A 24,157-nucleotide genomic window follows, 5' to 3' on the forward strand; every position below is an offset into this window, starting at 1 on the left:
GCTGTAGTAGGGTTAGGGTTAGGGTTTTGCGTTTTTCATGAGATTTGTAGTGTGTTTCTCCTACACACTTCACAGTCTGTTCTCAAACCCAGGCCATGTCAAATACAGATGCGAGCGGTGTTCACTTAGTTGCAATCTGCAGCTATACCGCTAGACGCCACCTAAATCCTATCACACTGGTCCTTTAATAATGTCCAGTGGTGTATTATTTTGGGCAGAAATGGAATATAATATCCATAACTTTGTTCCCATTATTGTATAATAATCTGAATATGTTGTGTTTTGTGTTACCCTAGAATGAGCCGTCTTTATCAACAGAGACCGCCATGTTGAACCGCCATGTTTCTACGGTAGCCCAGAATGGACAAATCAAACACTGGCTTTAGATAATGTCTGAATGCTTTAAAGGCTTTAGATATGTCTAAAGCCAGTCTAAAGTGTATAAGTCTTATGCATTTTTGCGAGTTTCGTGACCACTGTGGTTTCTCCAACATGCTTGGAATGGGAGGGTTAGGCGAGGGGGTTGTAATCTGAAACTACACCACAAGATGGCACTAAATCCCATTATCCCCATTATCAGCAAAATGTCACTAAACTATCAAAAGTAAAAGTACTCCTTCTGCAGATAAAGGGCCCCTGTGACTGATACATTATCTTACACAACATTATTAGATTGTATCCGATTAATACTAATTTAGTATCCATTACTGTTATAGCTGGATAGCTTTAACTACTATATCAAGTTTGGTTTCGTTTTGTAAATTTTCTTTTTTTGATGTGAAAACAAAGGTGAACATGAAGGCGAGTTATTAAGTCAAGTGTCTATAGTAGATGCCTGTTGTCAGTTATAACCAAATATTTTCACACAAAGATTTATTATATTGCACAATAAACTGTAAAGCCCACAGGGTAAAATCATTTATACAGAAAAGAGATTAAAGGAAATATTTAACAGCACAGAAACTCAGCCATGCTGTCTAGGATTCATTATGAAGCATGATCAAAAATTAAAAAGTGCTTTTCAAGAAGGCGGTGCTCTCAAACTACAACTGATTAGCACTTGCAAACTGACCATAATCATCTCCATTCAAGCTGAGTAAAGAAAAGATCGGTGATTAAATGTTTCTAGTACATGACAAATAATGTTGCTTGAGGTGTATGAATACAGTCCAGGGACACGGTGTGCAGTCTATATTTCAATAGAGACACAACAGAATAATGATCTCATTCAATAGTTCTTTACTCAGGTAGTTTTCTTGAACAATGGCAACATCTACATACAAAATCGAAGCCAATCCAGGCATGAATCTCCATACATATTGTATTTGTTCTCCTATGTTAAGCACACTAAATTGTACCACTGCCCCGGCTGAATCTTTTCCGCTGCATCTTCAACTGTTTGAGGAACCTAAAAGATCTATTTGTTCAGAGATGGGCCCATATTTATCAAGCTGCTCAGAATCACTCTTTCACAAATCATGCTGAAAGTTAACTTAAAACTAAAAATACTTTTTAGTGAAGCCTAGCTTTCAGTAAGAAAAACTATGACTAGGAGAAAGCTACATGCATGTTATGAGCCTAGAAATTATGATGACATGTTGTAGTCTTCTGACTGATGTGGTCCTAAATTCGAAATGCAGAAAATAGCACCATTTTTTTTATTTGTAAGCCATATTGGTAAAGGTAAATATGGGTAACTAAGTTAGCTAGGTCAATACGTAAAAATACAATGCCAAATAGCTTGTGTCTGTTTGAGATGCAAACATCCACTCCACCCCTCTAACTGTCCCACACATGGTTGGGTTTTGAGGCCTGGTGCGTCTCATACAGACTATCCTGTGCATCTGTATGAGATGGTGTCATGCGTGACAAAGCGTGGGTATTTGACAACCTGGGAATGAGAATGGGCTGAAACATACCTCTTTACCTTCATCCCGCACAAGGCCCGTCATTTTTACCATTATCTTAATCATCAATCAGCATCTTTTCTCCTACGGAATATGTGCATGTTTCTGCCTGAACACTATCCCCTGGTTGCACCTCTGGAGCTCTCCTAAATACTGGCCGAGATAGAAGTGATTTCCTACGTTAAGAAGGCTGATAAAATGCTCTTACTTCTGGTCCTAAAAGTGAGACCAAAATGGCGTCACTGATCATTTTTCAACAGTTAGGACCAGTTTCCTGCTCTGAGACACCAGAACTCCTTTATTCTCACTGCTGTACCTCGATGCCCACCTTCCCCACTGTCCAACCATGTAAAGTGTGTGTGCATGTGTTTGTCTCTATGAATTTGCTCCTATGCATCCATGATTTTAGTGATACTCTCTAGAGGCTGATGGCATTTTGCCTAATGAGTTTGTGTTTGTGTGTGTTTATATATGCATCAGTGTCAAGACCTGTTTTTACTTAACTTACTTACCTATTAAGGGAATATGTTCTTCACACTCATTTCATTAATTAAATAGAAAAATAAGTCATATTTCCTCTTTCTGAAGTAGACATGTAGTGTGGGCTATTCTATTGTATTCTGCTGTTATATGTAATATTGCAGCCCTAAATTGCAGTAAGAGGGACCTGTTTGGCTCCTTTGAAGTGTTACTTTACCCAGTAATCATGTAATTTAACATCAGCTACAAACACCAGGAACCTTGCGTCCTTCCTCTTAGCACCTCCACTCTTTGATAACCCCATTTTGTGATTCAGGCTGATGAATGAGGTCTATTTTACATAAGAATCTTGGTTCAGCTTTAATACTGATATTGAACTGTAATTTATTACATTATCTGGTGCTGGGAAAAAACAGCCATTTAGTGAGTGCTTTTTCCCAGGTTGTGATAAGTGCACTATTTTTTCACACGTAGCTGTCCTAGGGGGAATTGAAGCCCTCACCCTGGCGGTGTTAGTGCATTGCTTGTCCTCGTGAACAAACAGCAGCTGCATAACAACATACCGATCTTCAAAGAGCCTCTGAATGCTCCGTGACGCTGTGGAGACAGAGCTGTGACAGAAATTTGGCAACGGTCTATCAAACTGAGCAGGAGATTGATGGCACTCCTTTCTCCCCACCGTTAGGGTTGATCCCTGTTATTGTGATTGATGGAGCAGTCAATACTACTGAAAATACAGTTAATTCAGAAACATGAAAAAATAAGGAATTTGAAGGAAATATACTGTAATAAACCATTTTTGATTATTTATAGGTCACTTTCCTTGACTTAACTTTACTGAACTAGCTGGGGATGAATAGCCACTAATATAACTGTATAAAACATGTTGTAAATAAGGCTTATCGCTGTCTGTAAGTACAAGTACCAAATATACCTAAACTTAAGTTGACCTTGGAATAAGAAATTATATTAAAAAACTGTTAAACATTAAATGTACCAGGTTTTCCCAGCAATGAAAGTAAATCAGCTGAAATGATTAATTAATCAATCAGCAAAAGATTAACTATTTTAATAATCATTTAATAACCATTTTAGTTTAAGTGTCAGGGAAAAAATGTCAAACATAACTTGGTTCCAGCTTTACTGCTTCTTTCTGTCACGGATGAGTGACTGATTATCTTTGAATTATGGACACTGAATATATCAATTCTCAAATAAAAGCTGACATGATGGCCTCGTCTCACAAAATAACCAGCCGGAACGAAGAACAAACAGAACTATCGGCACTGTTGGTCTTGGATTAAATTTATTTTCTGTTTTTAATGGAAAAACTTTACTCACTTATTCCTGTCACTTCTACTTTACCGTTCCTTCAGCTGTTGTTAAGCTACCGTCAGTGAAAGGCAACCCTTTCTGCATATATGTTGAATTAAAAGCCTCTCAGGGAAAGGAAGGGTTATGCCGTTTGAGCTACTAGAGGGCTTTCTAAAAACTCTGAGCACAAAGTGTTGGGTTTCAATAATAGTAACTACGAACAAAACAACAGCAACGTAGAAGCAATGGAGATTTATTTGTCACTGAGAACAGAATCTCTGTCACAAAGAGACGCTCAGAGCATCAGAGTGGTGAATATGACATTTTTAACATTTTTAAAATTGCACTGGTTGAATGAGTACTGGGGAAATTTATCATGACACCAGGTAAACATGGAGGCAGTTTTGAGTTTGCAGTAACAGCAAACGGCATCGGAAGCAAATTTAAACAGGAGCATATCAGATGACAGAGAGAGGTCTTACTAAGATTTGATCAAATATACTTATAAAATAGGGTAAAATAAGAATAAAGCCTTAAGCCCATACAGATCTGAAGTGGGGGAAATTAAGGCAATATTTGAGAATTTACAATAAGTATATCAATGGAGAGTTAAGTTTTCATCATGACCAAACACACACTGAAATATTTTTAGAGTCGCACAAAATATAAGTGATGAGTTACCACTTATTAGATTTCCTTAGATGTATTGCACAGGATTAAGTCATGGTTTTCATCAAGTAATTTGTATTTTTTGATCTGGTAGATTATTTTACATGTCACCTTGCAGTCCCTGATGACAGGAGGATGAAAAAGCAGCAACATAAGAAGGGATGAGAGGAGACTTTGATGTGGTTTAAAGAAACATCTCACCCAAAAACAGATAAAAAATTGGAGTAAAATTAACTTAAAACGTCACAGATCTGCAGTTGAAAAAAAAGAGAGGGAGCTGGGCGAGAAAAGGCGCAGTAATGGCAGAGTCAGTGGAAAAAGGAGTGTGTAGACGAAGGAGAGGAGATTAAAGGAAAGTGTGATGGAAATGAGTGGCTGCTGTGACAATGGGCTGTCAGCAGCAGTATCGTCAGACTCGCTTAAAAGAGCATAGAACATTAAACAGGAATTGGATACTAGCTGCTGCACACACACACAATTGTACACACATTTTTGCTCAAAACCAGTCTGAGTGAAAAAAGCACAAATAGACAGACACAGGTTTCATTTCTGCCATGGCAGAATTGAAGACTCACACGGCCCTAGAATAATCTCAACCAGTCTTCACTGTTTGCCAGTGACACTGCTTCTTCTCTACTGGACTATTCAGACTTAATGCGTGTGCTTTTAAAAAACACTAACAAATTAGCAACATTTTATGACCTATTTTGTCTTGTCTATGCGATTGCAAGGTAAACAGCAGAAATACCCTGTTCATGTTACAAATGAATCTACCAGCTATTTGATTGGGCAATGAAACGTTTTGCTAGATGACATTGTGTTGTGGCAAAAGTTGAGCAAGATTAAACTTTGCTAGAAGACTCCTCTTTTCTTTGATGGAGCCACTTGGACCCCCACTGCGTCACCAGACTGCCCTCATTCAAATAAATGAGAGAGAGCTGTTTTTGTCACATAGGGCTAAAATTGGTCTGACTGGGGCCCTACTGCCACGCTAGCAGCTCTGTGAATGACACTATCTAAATGCTAAAGTCAAAATATATAGATGTTTACCATGTTCACTATCTTAGTTTAGCATGTTAAGCATGTTGAGTTTTCCTGATATTTGGTCCTAACCAAAGTTTACTGGACAAATTAAGATTCAGACCTGATGAAAATAAGATTTAAGTAAATACAATTCATCCTGACTGGAACATGAGTGTCTGTACCAAATTTCATTGCAATCTTTCCAGTCACTGTTTAATGTAATATTTCTGTCAGGACCAAAGTGGTGCACCGACAAACCAGCATTGGCATCCCTAGAGCCATGCCGCTTGCGGGGTTAATAAAAGTATAAGTCACTTCGGATAAAACCATTTGCCAAAAGATTGTAATGTGATGGGAAAGCATAGAATTCTGTGTAGACTTCTTCCTCCAACCATTCACTCACAAAGGACAGAAACACAAATAAAATATACAAAGAAAGGATTCTGGTGTTGTTGGACATTGACAACACTCTGAAGTCACATCAATGTCACATCAAATGTAAGTTTTGAGTTCTTCGCTGTGGAACCACGGCACTGCGCTCTGCTCCCATGCAGATTGCGTGCCGCGTGCAGAATATTCTAACAATCCATGAGATATTCATTTAACGGCCATGACATGCAGCAAGGACACTAAAACATGAGTCTCATGAGTAAAACCTGACAGGTGTGTGGGCGTTAAGTGCTCCCCTACTAACCCTGGTCTCTGTTTTGGAACAAAAACTTCCAGCTCAGTGGACTTGCAAAACACTTCCAAACCCCCAACTCACATTTCCAGCCTTGTAGCAGTGCCTTAGGTGAGCAGCTGTTGTCAGAAAACCCTTATTCTTGCTCCAAGAGAGCAGATTATACAAATATTTTTCTTACTTCCCCACAGATCCAACAGAGAGTAGCATCAGTGATAATTTTTTGGGGGGAAAATTAGGAGGACAATGTCAGTAATATAAAGTAGGTGATACCATCTCCTTACCAAATAATTTAATGCATCCGTGTTTGGAACTTGGAGACGAGGAAAAAAAAGGGAAATTGGTTGTTGTGGTCTTTTGTCTTAAATCTTAATCTTAAATTTGATTTGAAAAGATTTGAAAAAAGGTATAGTCTGCCCATATCCTTGCACTCGCTGTGCCAAACACTAAAGCTCTCTCAGCTAATGTTTTATTCAAAATCAGTTCATTGTTTTTCACCGCAGATAGAGTTTCTACGGCCCCATGGCATTTCAGATAGTTCCAGAGGATTGAGATGAATAGTAAAGGGGACCCGCAATGTAACAGAAGGGTGCTTTTGCCCATAATAGTGCTACAGTATGTCCGCCTGTAATGGGCCAATTGGGATTTGATTAGTATCGTTGTGAGTTGTTATCAGAGGTAATGACAGGTGTTAGATTATTATGAAGTGGTCTCTGGACCCAGGGTGTCTGCAGCTGCAGGGACATCAGGATACCAATCTCTCACTCTATTTGCATGCTCTTTCTGTTATTTCTTTCTTCTCTTTTTTGCATCTTCTTACTTCTCTCCTTCTCTCTTTACCTTATCTTTGTCACTCTCTCTTGGTTTAAGGCAGTATAGCTTGATGTAGGCTATTAATATTTCAGGGAAAAAGAGAGAAACAGACAGACAGATAGAGGATACACAGGAATGGAGAGAAGGGGTTGACAGAGATCAGTCGTTCTTGTGTACAACAGAACAGATAGCTAATTACCAGAGTTGTAGACGCAAGATCAAATCTGATGACATTTGACTCAACTTGACAAAATCATTACAGATTGATAAAGTAAATCTTCACTTGGACTTCAACCTTTTGACTTGAAAATACTTGATAACCTCCCCTAATGCTGAAGATTAAAATGTATGTTATTTAATAAGTGTGCCACAGATCAGTTCATTACCCTTCCTTTCCTGGATCTACTTACATTAAAACACACATTTCTGTTAATTACTGCTATATATATATAATATAATATACAGTACATATTAATACATACTATGAAGCCATAGAAGTGCCACTTTTTATTTCTTGCTTATGACACACTCAATTTCCGAATGAAAAGACAAATAGTTTAAGCAAAAGTAAGTCATTTTTTGAATCTTCATACAGTCAGCAGTTACTGCCGACTCACTTGTTTCCAATGTAAACATGGCGGTAGACCTGCTGCTAAGGTAGGCAGTGGCAAAGAGTCATCTATGTTGATGATTCTTGCCAAGTTGAGGAGGTCAGCACAATGACTGGAAAAAGAAACCGCTGTAAATCAAGCTCACTCATTGACACATACCTTATTGATTTAATTGGTACAAAAACCAAAGTGTAAAAACCACACATTGCCGTTTTCCAGGGCGATATGTGCAGGATTATTCCTTGGCCGAGTCCTGTGCTTTTTCTGACTTTGTAAAGCAGCTGAACTTGTGAAATCATGTGAAATTACATCTTGACATGCTTCAAGCTACGTGCTTGTGTCAGTCAGTGTAAACCAGCTACCTTGGAGAAGCTACTGGCAGCTACAGCATGAGCTATGGGCGTGGTTTAATGCTAGGTATATGTGACAACATGTGCGAGAAGTGGCTTTTTGCTTGAAAACAATGCATAGAGGTTAGGGTAAATGCTGCTTACATCCATTATATCAGAACTGAAAGAAGAACAAAGAACAGCACTGGCTGTGGCTGGTTGCAACACGCAGTAATTACTGCTGTCTGAAAGCATCCTAATGCTCATTAAGCAACAGAAACACGAGGAGAAACATCTGTGGTTACCACTAGTCGGGCAAAAACACGGGTCTGAAGGTAGCTCCAGAGGTGGCCGTGGTCTTATGTAAAATCAAAAGGGTTCATCCTCTCTGACCCTCTCACAGTAGGTCATTTAGGCTTAGCTCTACAGCTATGTGGTGTTTACATGCTGACAAGAGTGTTAACAAGTTAGCATGCCATGTCTGCATACTATTAGAACTACAAAATAAGCTGTTAAGTCAAAAAAAAAAAATTAGTTTAAGGAAGAAAGTAGCTTCAATGATTTGGCAAATTGATGCTTGCTCTCATCACGCATAAAGAACAAAAACAGGAAATTAGCATGTTTTAGCAGATCTTAGCTGTGAAGGACATGACAGGACGCGACCGCTCGTCAGCGTGTGAAGTAGCCGTAACAATTGTTGTTGCCTTTTTGGTATGAAATGCAAAATAGCCTTCAGATCTGACTCTCTCTCACACACACACACACACAAATACACTCATAGATACAGCATGCACCGTGACCTTTTCACTTTCAATTTGAATTATGTTTACTTTAAGTATGCATGACAGGCATTTGGAATGAGACAAATGGGACATCAGAGGAGAGGGATGCTGCTCAGGGTGTACAGAGGCAGGCTTAGTGATCACACTCCCTCTTATGTAGCTCTCCTGTTGTAGTACTCCATATGTCGCAGCTCTAGAGGTAGAACCTTTCAGTATTTACTCTCAGCCATGGATCGGTAGTTGAACAAATATGTTTCATTCTACAGTCTATGTTCCACAAGGGCTGCCTCTGTAGGTATGGTTAGGTAGATGAAACCTCAGTAGCAGGTTTCATCTAAGAGAAGAAGAAACAGGATTATTGAAGGTGAGGCTGCATAAGAGAATACATTCCTCGGAGTGGAGATCCCCCATGGATTGTTCCTGTAAGTAGATCACAGTGGTCTGTCTGAAAGAACAGTCCAAAGCCTTCATGTGCTATATGAAGTAACTCACAGGTCATTCCAGGCCCATGGTGTTTTTTTTTATTTTTGCCTTTTACTGTTTATTAAAATGTTGATTTTCCTATGTGCTTCAAAGAAGTCAAAGGAGTGATCATAAAAATCAGTCGTCTGTGTCTTTCTGTCTGCAGAGGGTTTGGCCGTGGGGGTTGGATTCGGAGCTATTGGAAAGACTTCATCTGCTACTTTTGAAAGCGCCAGGTAAGATCTGTATTAATACACTGGCAATTCAAGTATCTTTAGTCCCTGTTGTTTTCAGTGTCAGGGCACATGCTATTGAATATGGAAAACCTGCAGGCATTCTGTACACCAACACAGCTGCACACCAAATTCTGAATCCTACCAGGATGATGTGTTTAGAGGCACTGTGACTGGTCTTCCAAACATTTGTTAGTCATACGATTAAAAATTGTATTTTTGTCAGTATAAGCCTTGAGATAGTTAAGCATAGGTTAACGTTAATATGGTTGGGTTAGTTAAAGGTTTGGTGTGTTTAGGGTCATGGTAACAACATGGTGCTGTTGCTGTGTGCTGCTGACATCTAGTGGTTCCATTACAGTACTGCAGAGAGCAGTGGCAGATGTTAGGCAGTCAGTATCTGTGGAACTCTCCCATTTTATTAATCTGATAACACACCCTGTGATTCACAGTATCATTTAGTTGTATACACCAGATACCAATAAAATATTTCCCAGTTCCTACTGATACTTGAATGTGGGTAAAGAATGAGAAAATTGAGGAATACAGGAGCATTAATTGGGCATTTTAGAAGAAAGGTTTAAAATATTTGGTAAATTCTGGGTATGTACAAATGACAGCAAAGCTGAGGTAGGTAATTTTTATACAAATAACTTTTTGTCGTATTTGCTGAAACTTTCACTATATCCTGACAATAGTACACAAGACAGATAATCTGTGAAAAAATCAGCTTCCTCTGGCTCCTCCTGGGTTCCTCAAGGCATTTATAAGAATCCAGCGGGCCAGCAGGAAAGAAACCAAGAAAAACACTTCAGTTGGAGGCTTGAAGATAATTGATTGTTGAGTCTTCTTCCCAGCACTCACATTTGACAACCTGGAAATGACACTCAACAATCAGCTACCTTTTTGGCTCTGATTGGTTGTTTTCGCTGAGGGCCGGTGGATTCTTGCCAATGCCCCCAGGATCAGGAGCAGGATCACAGATTGAATGCCGAATGCTCCCTGATATACTATAGTCCCTGCTGAGGTAGGATGTTAATATTTATAATAGAGTTATGGTCTGATGGTGTTGTTTGTTTTGTTTTTTGTCCCCTCAGAAATTTGGCCATCGGTATTGGCATCCAGAATTTCCCAGAAGGCTTGGCAGTGAGCCTGCCGCTCCGGGGTTCAGGGGTCTCAACATGGACAGCCTTCTGGTGAGGAAAACGTGTGTGTGTGTGTGTGTGTGTGTGTGTGTGGACGCTGTAACTGGACTGTGACTGTCTTCCGCAGGTATGGCCAGCTGAGCGGGATGGTAGAGCCTATTGCTGGGCTGCTGGGCGCCGCCGCCGTTGTCTTGGCAGAACCTTTGTTGCCATATGCGTTGGCGTTTGCTGCCGGGGCCATGGTTTACGTGGTGGTGGATGACATCATACCTGAGGCTCAAATCAGGTGAGGAGGAAAAGGAGGAAGTAGATTTAGGCAGGGGGTGGATGACAGTTGTTGTTACAGGCAGATTAAAGAGTGAAACTGATCTCACACTCCTTCTCTCCAACTTGCTGTCCGCAGTGGAAATGGGAAGCTGGCATCCTGGACCTCCATCTTGGGCTTCGTAGTGATGATGTCATTAGACGTGGGGCTGGGCTGACGTCGCCATGTCAACGGAACCATCGGCCATGATGTCATCGCAGTGCTGCTGACCTCAGTTTTTTAAAAAGGGGACCAAATGAAGTGTTTTATTCTGAAACACTGTTTATCCATTTTGTTTGAATTGTTGCTACTTGAAATTCAGAAATGATAACAGAAACTATTTTGTAAAACATGTTGAGAGGAGGCTGGACTTGAATAGGTAATGTCTTTTATTTTCACACTAGCAGTTATTTTCTAAGAGCAGCTGTCACTTTTTTTCAAATGGCAGATATTTAATTTAGGAATGGATTTAGGAATATTTTAGGAATATTTTCCAGATTCCAGAGTTTGTGAATGTTTTGCTTGGAGGGTGTACTTTTTTTTTTATTTCTTCTTTTTTCAGAATCATTTTTTTGAAAATTGAAAATGAATGTTATTTTTTAGTTTACGTCTTCCAGTTTTTGTATTTCCTCATGACGGTAATACTTGAAGTCTGGTGTTGGATTTGGTGATTTATGGGACCGCCTGTGAATGATTAGATTTAGCTTAGCCTAGCCTGCTGTATCATTATCACTGCAAAGCAGCAAGGTACAATGTGATTACAATGTACTGAAACATGAAATTCCAAATGTATCTACACAATTGTAACTTTAATGAGGAGCCACTAATTCAGATATCATACTTTAACATATTTGACTTTGTCCTCTTCTATAACAAACTCGAAACAAAAGCCCCCTTTTCAACCAAATGTAGTGCCTTCTTCTCTTTAGGGCACGGTCTCCTGCCATCTACAGGTCAGTCTGAAGAATCACATGCTGCGGTCGATATCTAATTACTTAAATGCTTAAGTTAATGCTGAATATTGTGAAGTATTTATATAATTAAACAACCAAGTGATTCTCAATTTGCTTCACCTCATGGTTTCTAATGTTCATCATCCATCTGCCTTTTATAGAGAGACTAATGCTCTGACATGACATTCATATTCAATATTTACTTGCAGATCCTGCAAAACCTAAACAGAAGCCCCTGAGATTTTATCTTGAAATAGTATTCTTTTTGTCTCTGATTGGTACATGTTGCTCTGGACTCATGTATATATATAAAACCTCTTAAACTTCAAAGTCAATGACTTCTTGGTACAACGAAAGACTGAGGCGTTTTGTGTGTGAGCTTTCTCACAGGAGCAAACAGCTCTTCTAAAAGAACAAACTAACTTGTGATGAACATGTGACAAACAGTATAACTCCAAGAAACAGCTTCCTTTAGAGGTCTTCTTCCAGTAGCTGCAGGGTAAACACTAATAATAAAACACAAGTACACACCACTGATCCACACATTTAATTCTCTGATATAATAATCAGTCTTAACAGAGCATGTGAACACACAGAAGTAATAAAAAAAAAGAATAAATGTAGACCATAGTCTACAAATAAAACAAAAGCTTTAGCTCAAATAAAAATGACTGTATAATGTGCGTCGGGCTCACGCAGCTACAGAACAGTGACTGGGACTGGCTTGTGTTGCAGGAAGTTGATTAGACTTGTTGGCATTTCCAGCTGGTCGATACAGTGGATCTTGTTGATCTTTTTGAGGTATCTTCGGACAGCGAGGCGGCACTGTGAAGTCAAGGCCTTTGGATTTCCTGGAGACGAGAGGAAGAAAAAAAGTTAAACCCACTCTTATTTCATTTCAGTGCACAAGATCCGTCTGAGGCCACAGGGATATTTTTAGTGGCTGCAAGAGATGTTTCATCTTCCCATTTAAGTGCTGCAAAAATAACATGGCCTTGCCGAACAGGGGTCCTTTAACACGGGTAGTCGCTCGTCTGCTTTTTTAACTTCAACCCTATCGCCACGCTTTCAATTCAGTGGTCTTCGTTAACCATTCGAGTAAACAGCAGGAAAGATCTGAAAACGTGTTAATGAGACTTTGTCTGGATTCTTGAATATTCATGCTCACACACAAACTTACACTAATGTGAAAATCCAATCCTGCATGCTTAAGAGGATTGTCTGCAGGATTAATGAGGAAGAGGTAGCCCTTGTCCTTCCTCAGTGGCTATCAGTGTCTGAACAGTGTGACTGTGTCCTGCAGCTGTAATCAATTACAGACACCAAGAAGCTACCATGGTGTCCTCGCTGTGATTGTAGGGGAAATAGTTTCCTCTGAGAGAAGACCCTAATTCACTGGGTCTTAAACTATGGTACGTGTACCACTGGTGGGACACAAGCTCCCTCTAGTGGTACGCAGATGAATCTCTGAAACATTTTTATAATGAAATGAATTTAAACTAGAAGATCGTTGCAATGTAATTTAAAATAAGTTTTGCATTACCACAATGTGTAAAGTGTTAGAGATGCTTTAATGTAAACCCAAGCATCATTATTCATTTATTATTAGAAACATTATTCTCCTTCACATATGCAGAACTGTATCTTGGAGACAAACTGAACATGTTCTTATGATCAGCTGTGCACCGACTGAAACTCGGTCTAGGATTACACTAACAGTTCATCTCATTGAAAGTCTGCCACTAATAATTAGTACTAAATGACACTGTCCTTTCTGGGAAACTTACCAGGAAATGATTCAGGAATTATTCAGAAATTACAGACACACAAAATAAAGGTGTACCAAGTATGCAATGGTCTTCCATTTTGAGAACAGCACCATCCAGTGAGTTTAAAGAGCTGACCTGTAATAATAATAATAATAATAATCATAATGTGACTCAGTACCTCTTTCCTCCAGAAGCAGCTCCACGGCCTCGTTCTGCTTGGTGGACTTCTCGATGATCAGCGTAGGGAGGTAGACGTTTGCACCGAAGTCGATCAGAAGCTGGATGTACTCCACCCCACAGCCGTGCCTGAGGCACATCTCCAGCACAGTTTTGGGCTGCTTGATAGAACTCAGCAGCTTTGCATCTGTGCAGTTGTAGTCTGGGTCTGCGCCGTAGAGGAGCAGCAGTTTGAAACACTCCATGTGTCCGTAAACAGCAGCCAGGTACAGCGGCCCGCTGGACACCCTTGCACTGGAAGTCCAGAGCAAGACTTTGGAGCGGGAGTTGACCTCTGCGCCGTGTTTAAGCAGTTCCAGTAATATCTCTGCATTTCCTTCCCGAGCCGCAGTGAGGACAGGGGAGCAGTTGTTGGATGAGCTCCCGTTGGGGTTGGCGCCAGCTCTGAGGAGCGCTAAGACACAGTCCAGGTATTTCCCACGAACGGCTGCGAAGAGAGGCGTCTGAGCCTTGACATCCGCACAGTCTACCTGGGCGCCGTGGGCTAGCAGAACCTGCAGACAGCCCAGATGGCCTTTGGACACGGCGGCGTGCAGAGGCGTGCCTGCAATGCCCCAGCCTCCTCTGCAGTTGATGACTTTCTTATAGATTTCTTGGCAGAGCATCTCATCAAGGAGTCTGTCATTGTTTTGTAACACGGCTTGTCTGAGCTGGGAAATTTCACAACTACTTTGTTCTTCTTCAGAGGTCCGTAGTTGGAGCATAGAACCTGCTGGAAAACGTAAACACAGGCAAAATGAAGTAGGCACCAAACATTTGACAAATGCTTACTTTAAGATAAGTGCAGTAGCTGATATTTTGCACAGAAAACAGGAAGTTGCTAAAACCATTATCTGCAAACCCCTTTCAGTCAGATCATAAAGACATTTCAGCTGTAACACCCATCTATAAGCATAGATAAGAAACCACCATCGAAGCCTACCACACCAAACCCCCTTCAAAATGTTTCACATTTTTATCTTTAATGGATTGCTGACTAAAATACGCAAGAATCGAGGCCCAACATTCTCCATTATGAATAATAAAGGTATTCCGTAAAATTCGGCATACAAATAATATATAAAACATTACCTTATTAAGTAGAATACTAGTTTATAAAATGTAGCGTCATGTCTCCTAACACGGTGTTGTTCTAAAATAAGGAGAGGGAAATACAGCGTATATGTCACTGAGACTTGGTGTAACGTTATTAAATGACGCCGAACAGTGAGGACAGTAACGCGGATCAGAGCTGATCTAACAGACGATCCGTAGCAGGAAGACTGTGGCTAACACTGAGCTCACACCAACACACATACATACAGTTAGATATCGCGCTGCAAATCTCGCGTTTCCCTGTTTTTTAAAATGAGTTGTGGCAACATTAAGAAGGTAAACAGCGGTGTTTTCTTGGTTTTATTATTAGCCTACCTAAGATATGTCACCATCAGCTGCCTTCTTCATCTTCCTGTTTGTTCCTCTTCCTCGTCGTGTTGGTGTTCTGGATCACATTCAGTTTAATGTCGCACTGCCGCCACCTAGTGTTTGTATCTGCCATAACAGCAGGGAGCGTTGTACACCTTTACTGTGGGAAATCATTTAGGAAGTAATTTGAATTCAATTATGTATTTAATTATACAATTTTTAGATAATTTACAATTATTATTTCATCTTTTTTGTTTTATATTAACCGTACAATATTAAAATAATAAATAAATACAACAAATAATAAAAATAAATGAACCACTAAATAAAGATCAGGGGAAACATCTGAATAAATTGTGTAAAATATTTACATTAACCAATCATTTGTGAGATCATTTTAGAAAATATTAAAACACAACTTATCATTATGATATGTTGTCACATTATTCTTATCTTAATAACATTATGTAAGAGTATTATTGGAGTTTATTTAATTATACACATTTAAGTTTTAAATTTCACAACTTATTGCTTCAGTTAAATAGGCCATTTTATTCATTCCATTACAGAACTGTTTTAAATTTAAGTGAGTTTGAAATGGAAACTATAAATGGTAAAGTAGTAATGATTTGTGAGATGAGAGAACAGTAAATGCAATAAAGAAAAGTTATTCCAATTATTAATTCATCATTTAATAAGAGCATAGGGAAATAGGATTACTAACCGACAAATAATCATTTTGTTGCCTTCTTTAAATGCAAATTTGATTTGAGGCAAACTCCATACAGATCTCAGCATTAGCATCATATTTGATGTATTGTTAAAGTCAGACTAGAGTTGGAAATGAATGAAATACTTAAACCCTGTAATGTCAACCCATTTATAAAGCAAGCAGCTTTTACAGTGAGTTCTAGTAGTTTTCAGTATCCAGCTCAAGGAATGTCAGTCAGTTTGTTGGTCCAAACTTAAATATGTCAGCAACTAGTCCTCCTTATGACAACATTTAATAACTTTGGTGGGCCCTTAACTTTTTTTAGCATGTTAGCATGACATTAGCATTTAGCACAAAGCACATATGCTTAAAGGTCCAATGTAACATTTAGGAGGATTTAGGAAAAATTGAATATAATATTCATGTTTTCATTATAACTGTATAATCAGCTGGATATAGGAATTGTTGTGTTACAATGACAGTGATACTGGCTCTAGATAGGGGTGTTTTTTTGTTGGTGTTTTTTTTTTGCACGTTTCGCAGCCACCATAGTTTCTCCTTTGTGTTTGGAAGGAAAGGGTGAAGCGAGGCAGTTGCAATCTACAACTACAGCACTAAATAGGAGGTGGATATTTAATATAGCATAAAATGGAAATACTCAAAAGTACAAGACCACTACCTCACAATTATACTAATATATTACTAAGTACAGTACTAGAGAATAAAAGTTTAATACTTTCACTGCTGGAATTGGCAGAAACCATTGTTTGCAACCAATCGAGCTCCCCCCTGTTGGATCTGCTGCTCCTGCGAGGAGAACGGTTCTATCTCACGAAGAGAAATACAATCGTCTCCATAGCAATGGACTGAAAATTCTCAGCTTTAGGCGCCTTATCACTGCCCTCTGCTTTATCTGTTCCTCTCCAGGCAACCCAGATGGCATCCTTTCTTTTAAAAACTAGGTCTGTTTCTTTTGCATGTGCGTCACAGAGCCTTTGTTTGGTTAGTGATGAGGTCCTGGTGTTAGTGCTTGGACAACAGGCCGTGGGCACAATGCAGCAGAAAGAACTTTGAAACACCTTCTTACTTTGCTTCCTACTTGGCAACCAAGCAAAACTGAGCCCTCTGAATTCCTAAAACATAAACTAAGCACATAAAATGCAACAAATTGTTGCCTAACAACACTGACACCGCAATGACTCTTTGCTCTGAGGCTTGTTTCTGTCGGGACCCTTAGCTGCACCCTGCCTGAGTGAGTCTGACTGTTTCTATTGAGTGCCAGGGGTTTTACAACATGGTAATGAGCAGCGCTGGCCTCCTCTGTCCACTCTGCTTCTATAGCTGTTGCTGAGAGACAAAGTAGAAGTCAGCCAGGCGTTCAGAGAGAGTGAAGAAGAGGCCTTTAAAATGACCACACCGCCATAACTCATAGTGTGTCTGCAAGACAAGGGGAGGGGGGTGCCAGTGGAGGGACGTGTGTACGAGGCACAGAGTTGGAGTTTAAGGTAAGGAAGATGGACTGAAAGAAAGGCAACATTTTCAACTTATACAGGAACTCTGAGGATGAGTCGAGGAAAGAAGACGAGAAGAATCGGGACATTTAATGCACTGATGGTCCATCAGCTTCTGTGGTGAATAGACAGTAGTGTGAGTATTTTTCCTTCAGGAGGATAGGATGCGCTTTACAAAATGACAGGTTCACTTGCGTCACAGAAGCAAAGCCTGTGGATTCTTTGTGTGGTTGTCATCACTGCAGCTGGAGGTGAGATGTTTCATTTTGTATTGAATTAAGACAAAAAATAATTTATTTGTTTTGGACATTTTTTTTTCCTCAGAGAGGGGAGGGTTCAGAGTTAACTACAGCAACCCTGGACCTGGATACTTCTGTACAGTTAAACGCCTTGAGACATAAAAGTTTTAACGTTACTACTACATTTTCCCCGAAACAGTGATCATCAATTAGTCTTTTGGGAACACTGCTGCACTGTTTTTTGAGGTTGTTCATTGCTAGTTGTCCTAATAAGCTGGGTACACCCTCTGATTGAGATGTAGTCAGTCATAATTGAATGTGGTTGCTGTGGTCTTATATTTGATGCAGTTTTCAATTAACTTTTTGTAGTAGAGTTATTATTTGAGTGTAGAGATTTAAATTATGGTCAAAGAAAAGAAAGGGTATTGTGGTTGTGTTTGCAGCAGGTAATGTTCAATGCATACAATAACACAGTGGTTGCCGTAAATTCTTTTTGACTTTTGAGCTCTTAAAATGCAGCAATATCCACTTCACCACACCTCATCAGACACTGCAAGAGTGATAAGCCCTTGTCATATTAATTTGAAGGATTTTTAAACAGAAAACAAAAAATAAATAAATAAAACGCTCATAAAAATAAACCTACTTTGGGGTAAAATGGATGTTTAATACATTAAATTATTTCAAACTTTTATGAACTTCACAATTTTAGCTATTGTATTATCGTTTTTATTTCACAGTAGTATCATTCACAAATACCTTTCTATCTTTGCTTAGTTCACTAATGAACAGTGGTGGAAAGTTTACTCAAGTGCTGCACTTAAGTACAAGTTTGAGGTACTTTCCATTTTATGCTCCTTCATAGGTCTAGTCCACTACAATCTGGATGGAATTATTATACTTTTTACTCTACTTCATTAATTTAACAGCTGTAGTTACTAGTTACTTTTTAGATTATTACTCAATTGATCTTAATTTAACATATATTCTTATCGAATAATAAACTATGTAAAACTGGCTCCACTTCAACTATGATAACTCTGACAGTAAAATGCTTCCCACACATCAATGCATCTATAGTAATAATAATCTAATATTAGTCAGTCAGAGGAAACCACAAGTACTGTTAATTTTGATACATAAAGTAATTTTTTCTGATAATTCTGTTCTCATATTCAAGCAAAGTTTTGATTGTGGTATCTTTTACTTAACAGACTCTTTTTAAAAATCGGAATACTTTCTGAATAAATTTGAATAACCTTCATGCCACAGGCTTCTTCCAGTACATGTCCTCTAAATCTAAAACTTGAATTACTTACACAGGATATTTTACATGGTAATTAATACGACTCACTTAAAACACTTGTGGTTTTTGGTTCTCTAGTGTTTCAACCGTCAAGCCAGGTGTCTGTCGTAGTGTCGTTTATTTTAATATGTTCAGCTCAAATTTCCTGATTAGAGCAACAGATAAGTCACAATAGTTAATAATAACATAATCTCATAATGAAACATTACAGGTGAAATGTGAGAGTGTGTGTAATCAAAGAAAATGTGAAAACAAATGTGAAACATCTGTCCTGTACTATCTGTTGCGACTACCTGGTAATGAACTAAACCTGCTCCTCTCACCATGTGACTTATCATCTCAGTTTAATTCATTTTACAAATTGACCTGAACATGGCTTGGCTGCTGAAATAACCGTTAAATGAAAAAAAAGGAGTAGATATTTTAAATTGATTCCTCTAACATGCTCACAAGACTGCAGTTAAATGTATTTATCCATGTATTAAGCTGATATGATCCTTTGAAATGACTCATCGTGCATGCTGTTGGTTCGGTGTGTTTATTGCCTTCCAGAGGACACTCCTTGTCCAACAGGTGGACAGATCCACCTGGGCAGCTGGCGATGCTATTGGCTCTCTGAGAGGACATCCTCGTGGACTGAGGCACAGGATTCATGCAGAGAGATTCAGGGAGGAGATCTGGCATCTGCTGATGGCCTGGAGCTGCAAAACTTCATCCACTACTCCTTTCCAGTGTGAGTATCACAAACAACATTTAAAAATCTCTCCTGTCATGTATTATATGTATGCTTACATCCATTAATATGCCCTTCCCCTTTGTGTTCATGTTGGTGTAGAAAAACCACTGTGTGGGTATGGCTGAAGGGCTCAGGGGGAGAAGGGTCTGACCAGTTTGGGGTCATGGAGCCAGTAAGTCCTGCATTGTGGGCTGGAGGCAGCGAGAGTCAGGGGGGGTGCACTCAGATGGCTTTGGGTACAAAGGGACGGTGGAGGAAGAGTCAGTGTGCTGGACGATACCTCTTCCTCTGTGAAAAAGAAGTAACTGGTAAGTCTCACATTAATATAAAACACTCTCTCACAATAATGGAGAATGAAACTAACACTATGGCCATTTTGTGGTATCCTCATGTACGGATAACAATGTTAGAAATTTGTCGTGAAGGTACCGTGACGTGATTTTGGTTAATCCCTCTTCATGCAGAGTCTTTACCATCCGTGGACAGTTACCTGACTGGATTGGTTCTCATGACCGGCATCTACGCTCAGATTCAGATACAGCCCATTCCCAATGTCCCAGACATTGGACAAAGCACAGTGGAGGTCAGTACACTGCCAGTCTAAAACACAACCTGAGGGATCGAAGATAAACATTCAAATCAAAGAGTCTGTCACGAGAACGTCACACCTTGGTTGTACATCTCACCGCTCGTAGACCTAATAAACCTCTGAAGAGGGATTACAGGTTGGCATGCCTTGGCAACAAAAAAACAAACTAAACTAAACTAAAAAGACTGGGAATGAGTGGTCTAAAACCACTCCAACCAGGGGCAGTTGTATTACCCATCGTATTTTTTCAGTTGCCAGGGTGTACATGGTAAGATTGTAGAGTAGGTACCTAATAATGAATTAACTATAATAGATATTACGATTTTCTTTTAAATCCCCAAAAAGAGTCAACTGTAAGACCCAAACCCTAGCCTATATGTTGAAAGCACATGAAGACAGACAGATTACTAAGGTAATACATTAATAATTCAAATAGTTAGGACAAGTGATGGATAAATAGTATAAACAGATTGCAAAACATATTGGATAATCGTTTAAATATTAGCTCAAAGAATTGGATAAATAACCGAAACTAAATTATAAATGTTTAAAGGTAATAGATAAACAGCTTAAAGTATAAATGGTTATGGTTATGATAAATAATTCAAATGGATAGCTAGAAGTAATGGTTAAATGGTTAAAAGTGCTAACAGTAATGGATAAATGGTTGAAACTAAGTTCAAACAAAATCCCATTTTATATAATTAATAGTACTAACTAACATGTATTTGAAATCATTTTAAATGACAACTTTGGAACATGATGATGGTCCTCTGTACCTGAGGATTATTGTTGGTTTATATTCTGGTGCTCCCTGACCCCCACAGATGCAGCTATTCCCGGGGATCTGGTTCAGTCACGCTGGTCAGTTGGTATCAGTGGAGCTGGTGGTCCAGCCCAATCCAGTGTCTTCTCTGGCCCGTATCCAGATCCTCCGACCCTACTGCAACCCTAATCACCACCTGGTACCTCCAGGTACAGTACAACAGTTTTCTGAAAGCTCCTGTTCGTTCAGTATTATAGGTAATAATCTCTCTTTGCTCCTCAGGTTGCAGCTCTCTCCTGAATCCTTTCAGCTGCTGCTCAGCAGTACCGCTGTGTAACACCACAGGGGGCTGCAGCATGGGCCAGTACTGGTGCCACTTGATGGAGACCTGTGTGCACACTACCAGTCCCTGCAGCCCCTACGACTCTGCAGCAGGGGAACGTGGTTTTGCTTTACCTCCCAGATACCCTGCAATACCACCCTTTTACCACCTGGTGGCAGACATGCCTCTGAGAATAAACCATAGCTCTGAACTACAAACTATAGGCGTGAGTTGACCTTTGTTGCATGCAATTACCTTTTCCTGCAGTCATCATGGACCCATAATGTTTGATTACAAAAACTCATTTTCTTGTTTTTCCTGAAACAGCTGCTTCTTCCAGATCGAGCGATCATGGTGTACCCTGATGATATTGTGGCTATACAACACACTCGCGACTCTGGAACATTCCTACATTGCCTTAACAGTGAAGCCTCTTTAGACTCCCCTTGGCGCCAGAGTTACATGTCCCTTAGGGGGACAGAGTGGGGACGCTGGTGGGAGGGAGGCCTCACTTCTCTGCCCCAAGAAGGCCAGTGGGTTGATGGGGTGGTGTGTGACCTGAGGATGCTGTATGTGGACAATCTTCACAGAGGTACAGAGCATGATGATAACTTTGGCTTCACCAGCAGAGAGACAACCACAGATCCAGGTATTTGGGCCCTGACAACTGGTTTTACTCCGAGTCTGAGATCTAAGTTTGGGCTAATCGTGATCCAACCAGCACCAGATGAAAAGAACCAGATTCATGTCCAGATCAACTTCCCAACACTTATTGTCATCAAGGTCCTGTCTGGACAGAGAGCCAGGAGCTCATGGTCAGCCCCAGTCCTGCAGACTGGCGTCCCCTTCCTTCCATCTTGCCCTGAAGAGCTGGCTCAATCTTGGCCTGGCTGTAAGAGACAGTCAAATCATGACTGGTTCTCCTCTGTGACTCTGGTGTTGCCCTCAGTGGGGGTTAAAACGCTGAATATCACTGTGATGGATGCAGTAAGCTCTCAGAGTGTGAGTTTGAGGGTTTGTGGCTATGAGGCAGTGACGGGACTTAGTGTTGAGCCACATGGATGCCTGAGGATGCTCGTAGAAACTCCACAGGTGAGAATGCAAAAATGAATTAACAACACACACACATTCTGCCTTTTTAACCAATTAGCCACCGCACACTGGAATGATTTTACTGGGATTTATTAGGAGCAAACAACACATTTCGCCAGTAGCTTCCTTAGGTTCACTCAGCAAAAGTACATGAACATTAACAGGTGTTACAGATAAGCTGCATCTGGGTCACATGACCAGCTTTTTAATTTAGTTAATTAGTCTTACACAAAAATACATAATACAAAATACATATTATTATGTATTGTGTGTTATGTATTTTTTAATAATTCTTCTCTAAACACTGCTAGTGCTAAACAGTTTCAAAACACCAAGCATGTCTGTAGACCATATATCCTTGCACATTTTGTGCAAGGATATATGGTGACATGTAAAATTAAAATTAAAACGCACCTTAGTTTGATTATATATTCCCTCAATTTGGTGTATTTTTTCTTGTGTTTTTACATTTTAGTCATTTATAGCCAAAGTGCAGGGTGGTTCCTCAGTAAAATTCACATGGGTGATTGACAACCTGGAGGAGTTTGCCTATGAAGGAGAATCTTACAGTGTAGTGTTCAAGAAGCCTGCAGAGTATAAGCTAAAGGTAAGGTACATTATTTTTCTCTTTGATGTTAAATCTGCTTAGTTACTTATTTTTGATCCTATTTTTTAAAATATAATAAAAAATTAAAAGTAAACATCATGTGTGCCTGGTTAGCTCAGTGGGTAGAGCTGGCCACCTATGTACTGAGGCTGAGTCCTTGCTGCAGCGGCCCAGTGTTCGAATCTGACCTGTGGCCCTTTGCTGCGTGTCATCCCCTCTCTCTACCCCCCTTTCCTGTCTATCTTCAGCTGTCCCTATCAAATAAAGGCAATAAAAAGGCCCAAAAAATTACTTTAAAATTAAACATCATAATGTATTTCTAAATTACATTTTGAGATTTAACCAGATCCCCATAAATACTAAAAGAGAGAAAAAGTAACTTGCTATCTTTGTGGTAGGTGACCGCTTCCAACCCTGTGAGCTCCCAGAGCCAGCAAATTCTCCTGACTGCCGATGAAATTACCCCACTGGCTGAGCTTGAGTTTCTGTTAGTCAGGGAGGTCGTAGCTGTGGGTGCTACACACCTCTTCACCCTCAGGGTCAAGGTGGACATCTCCCTGCCAGTCACCTTTAGGTAAGGCATTGCATTTTTCATAAATAGCCCTCAGAAATCCTCAGACAAAATCACTTGGATGGCATATTGTATACCCTTGGACTTAAAACAAAGACTACCACAGGAAATGCATTGTACTTTTAAAGTTGTATTTTGTATGGTTATTCAAAATGTCCATGTATGTCATGTAGATGGGATTTTGGGGATGGAAGTAGCAAGGTGATCCACACCCAGTCGGCTCCATGTCAGATCATGGAAGGGCTTATGGAGAAAGGAGAGAAGCAAGTGTATGTCCAGGACTTGGTGAACTATACTTATTCCATCCCAGGTAAACACACACACACAAACTATTAAAGCTGCTCTAATCAATATTTATTTATTTACAATGGCTCAAATGTGCCATTACGTGTAATGTTAGAGGGGTTACTTATAGTGACAAACCCACAGAGATTTATCACCATGACTCTGCAATTCCCCTCGGTTTTACAAAGCGTTTTTACATTTTTGAGGTCATTGTTTTGGGTTTACAGCCTGCAACTTAAAGGGGAACTTCGGCAGATTTTTACCCTAGTCTTGATCACTAGAGGTCCCCGAGTACTGTCGATAG

The 24,157-nt window shown here is 39.8% G+C and overlaps 3 protein-coding genes across 4 annotated transcripts in view; 2 read left to right on the forward strand and 1 right to left on the reverse strand.

Annotated features, from left to right (window-relative positions):
- Positions 1-11,855, forward strand: part of LOC118331519 (zinc transporter ZIP11-like) — a 92,146-nt gene extending 80,291 nt beyond the window's left edge. The window contains exons 4-7 of the mRNA XM_035666508.1: positions 9,239-9,308; positions 10,403-10,501; positions 10,578-10,736; positions 10,854-11,855. Of these exons, the coding sequence (XP_035522401.1) occupies positions 9,239-9,308; positions 10,403-10,501; positions 10,578-10,736; positions 10,854-10,932 (407 nt within the window). The 3' untranslated portion in view covers positions 10,933-11,855. The remainder of the gene's footprint in view (positions 1-9,238; positions 9,309-10,402; positions 10,502-10,577; positions 10,737-10,853) is intronic.
- Positions 11,856-12,231: 376 nt separating this feature from the next.
- Positions 12,232-15,196, reverse strand: LOC118335482 (ankyrin repeat and SOCS box protein 12-like). Of its 2 annotated transcripts, none has more exons than XM_035671791.1 (3): positions 15,124-15,196; positions 13,655-14,422; positions 12,232-12,558 (listed from the first exon to the last, which is right to left on the reverse strand). In XM_035671791.1, the coding sequence occupies exons 2-3, from the start codon at positions 14,415-14,417 to the stop codon at positions 12,407-12,409; spliced, it is 915 nt and encodes a 304-aa protein (XP_035527684.1). In that variant the 5' UTR covers positions 14,418-14,422; positions 15,124-15,196; the 3' UTR covers positions 12,232-12,406. The 2 variants fall into 2 exon arrangements, with proteins under 2 accessions (XP_035527684.1, XP_035527675.1); XM_035671782.1 differs by having other exon boundaries at positions 13,655-14,425.
- Positions 15,197-17,518: 2,322 nt separating this feature from the next.
- Positions 17,519-24,157, forward strand: part of pkd1b (polycystic kidney disease 1b) — a 26,223-nt gene continuing 19,584 nt past the window's right edge. The window contains exons 1-10 of the mRNA XM_035668427.1: positions 17,519-17,591; positions 19,438-19,618; positions 19,721-19,929; positions 20,086-20,204; positions 21,038-21,185; positions 21,259-21,524; positions 21,626-22,390; positions 22,866-22,997; positions 23,426-23,571; positions 23,742-23,878. Coding sequence (XP_035524320.1) covers positions 17,519-17,591; positions 19,438-19,618; positions 19,721-19,929; positions 20,086-20,204; positions 21,038-21,185; positions 21,259-21,524; positions 21,626-22,390; positions 22,866-22,997; positions 23,426-23,571; positions 23,742-23,878 — 2,176 coding nt within the window. The remainder of the gene's footprint in view (positions 17,592-19,437; positions 19,619-19,720; positions 19,930-20,085; positions 20,205-21,037; positions 21,186-21,258; positions 21,525-21,625; positions 22,391-22,865; positions 22,998-23,425; positions 23,572-23,741; positions 23,879-24,157) is intronic.

The sequence above is a fragment of the Morone saxatilis genome, unplaced genomic scaffold, assembly GCF_004916995.1.
Source record: "Morone saxatilis isolate NCDOM2014 unplaced genomic scaffold, NCSU_SB_2.0 Contig1, whole genome shotgun sequence".
Taxonomy (NCBI): domain Eukaryota; kingdom Metazoa; phylum Chordata; class Actinopteri; family Moronidae; genus Morone; species Morone saxatilis.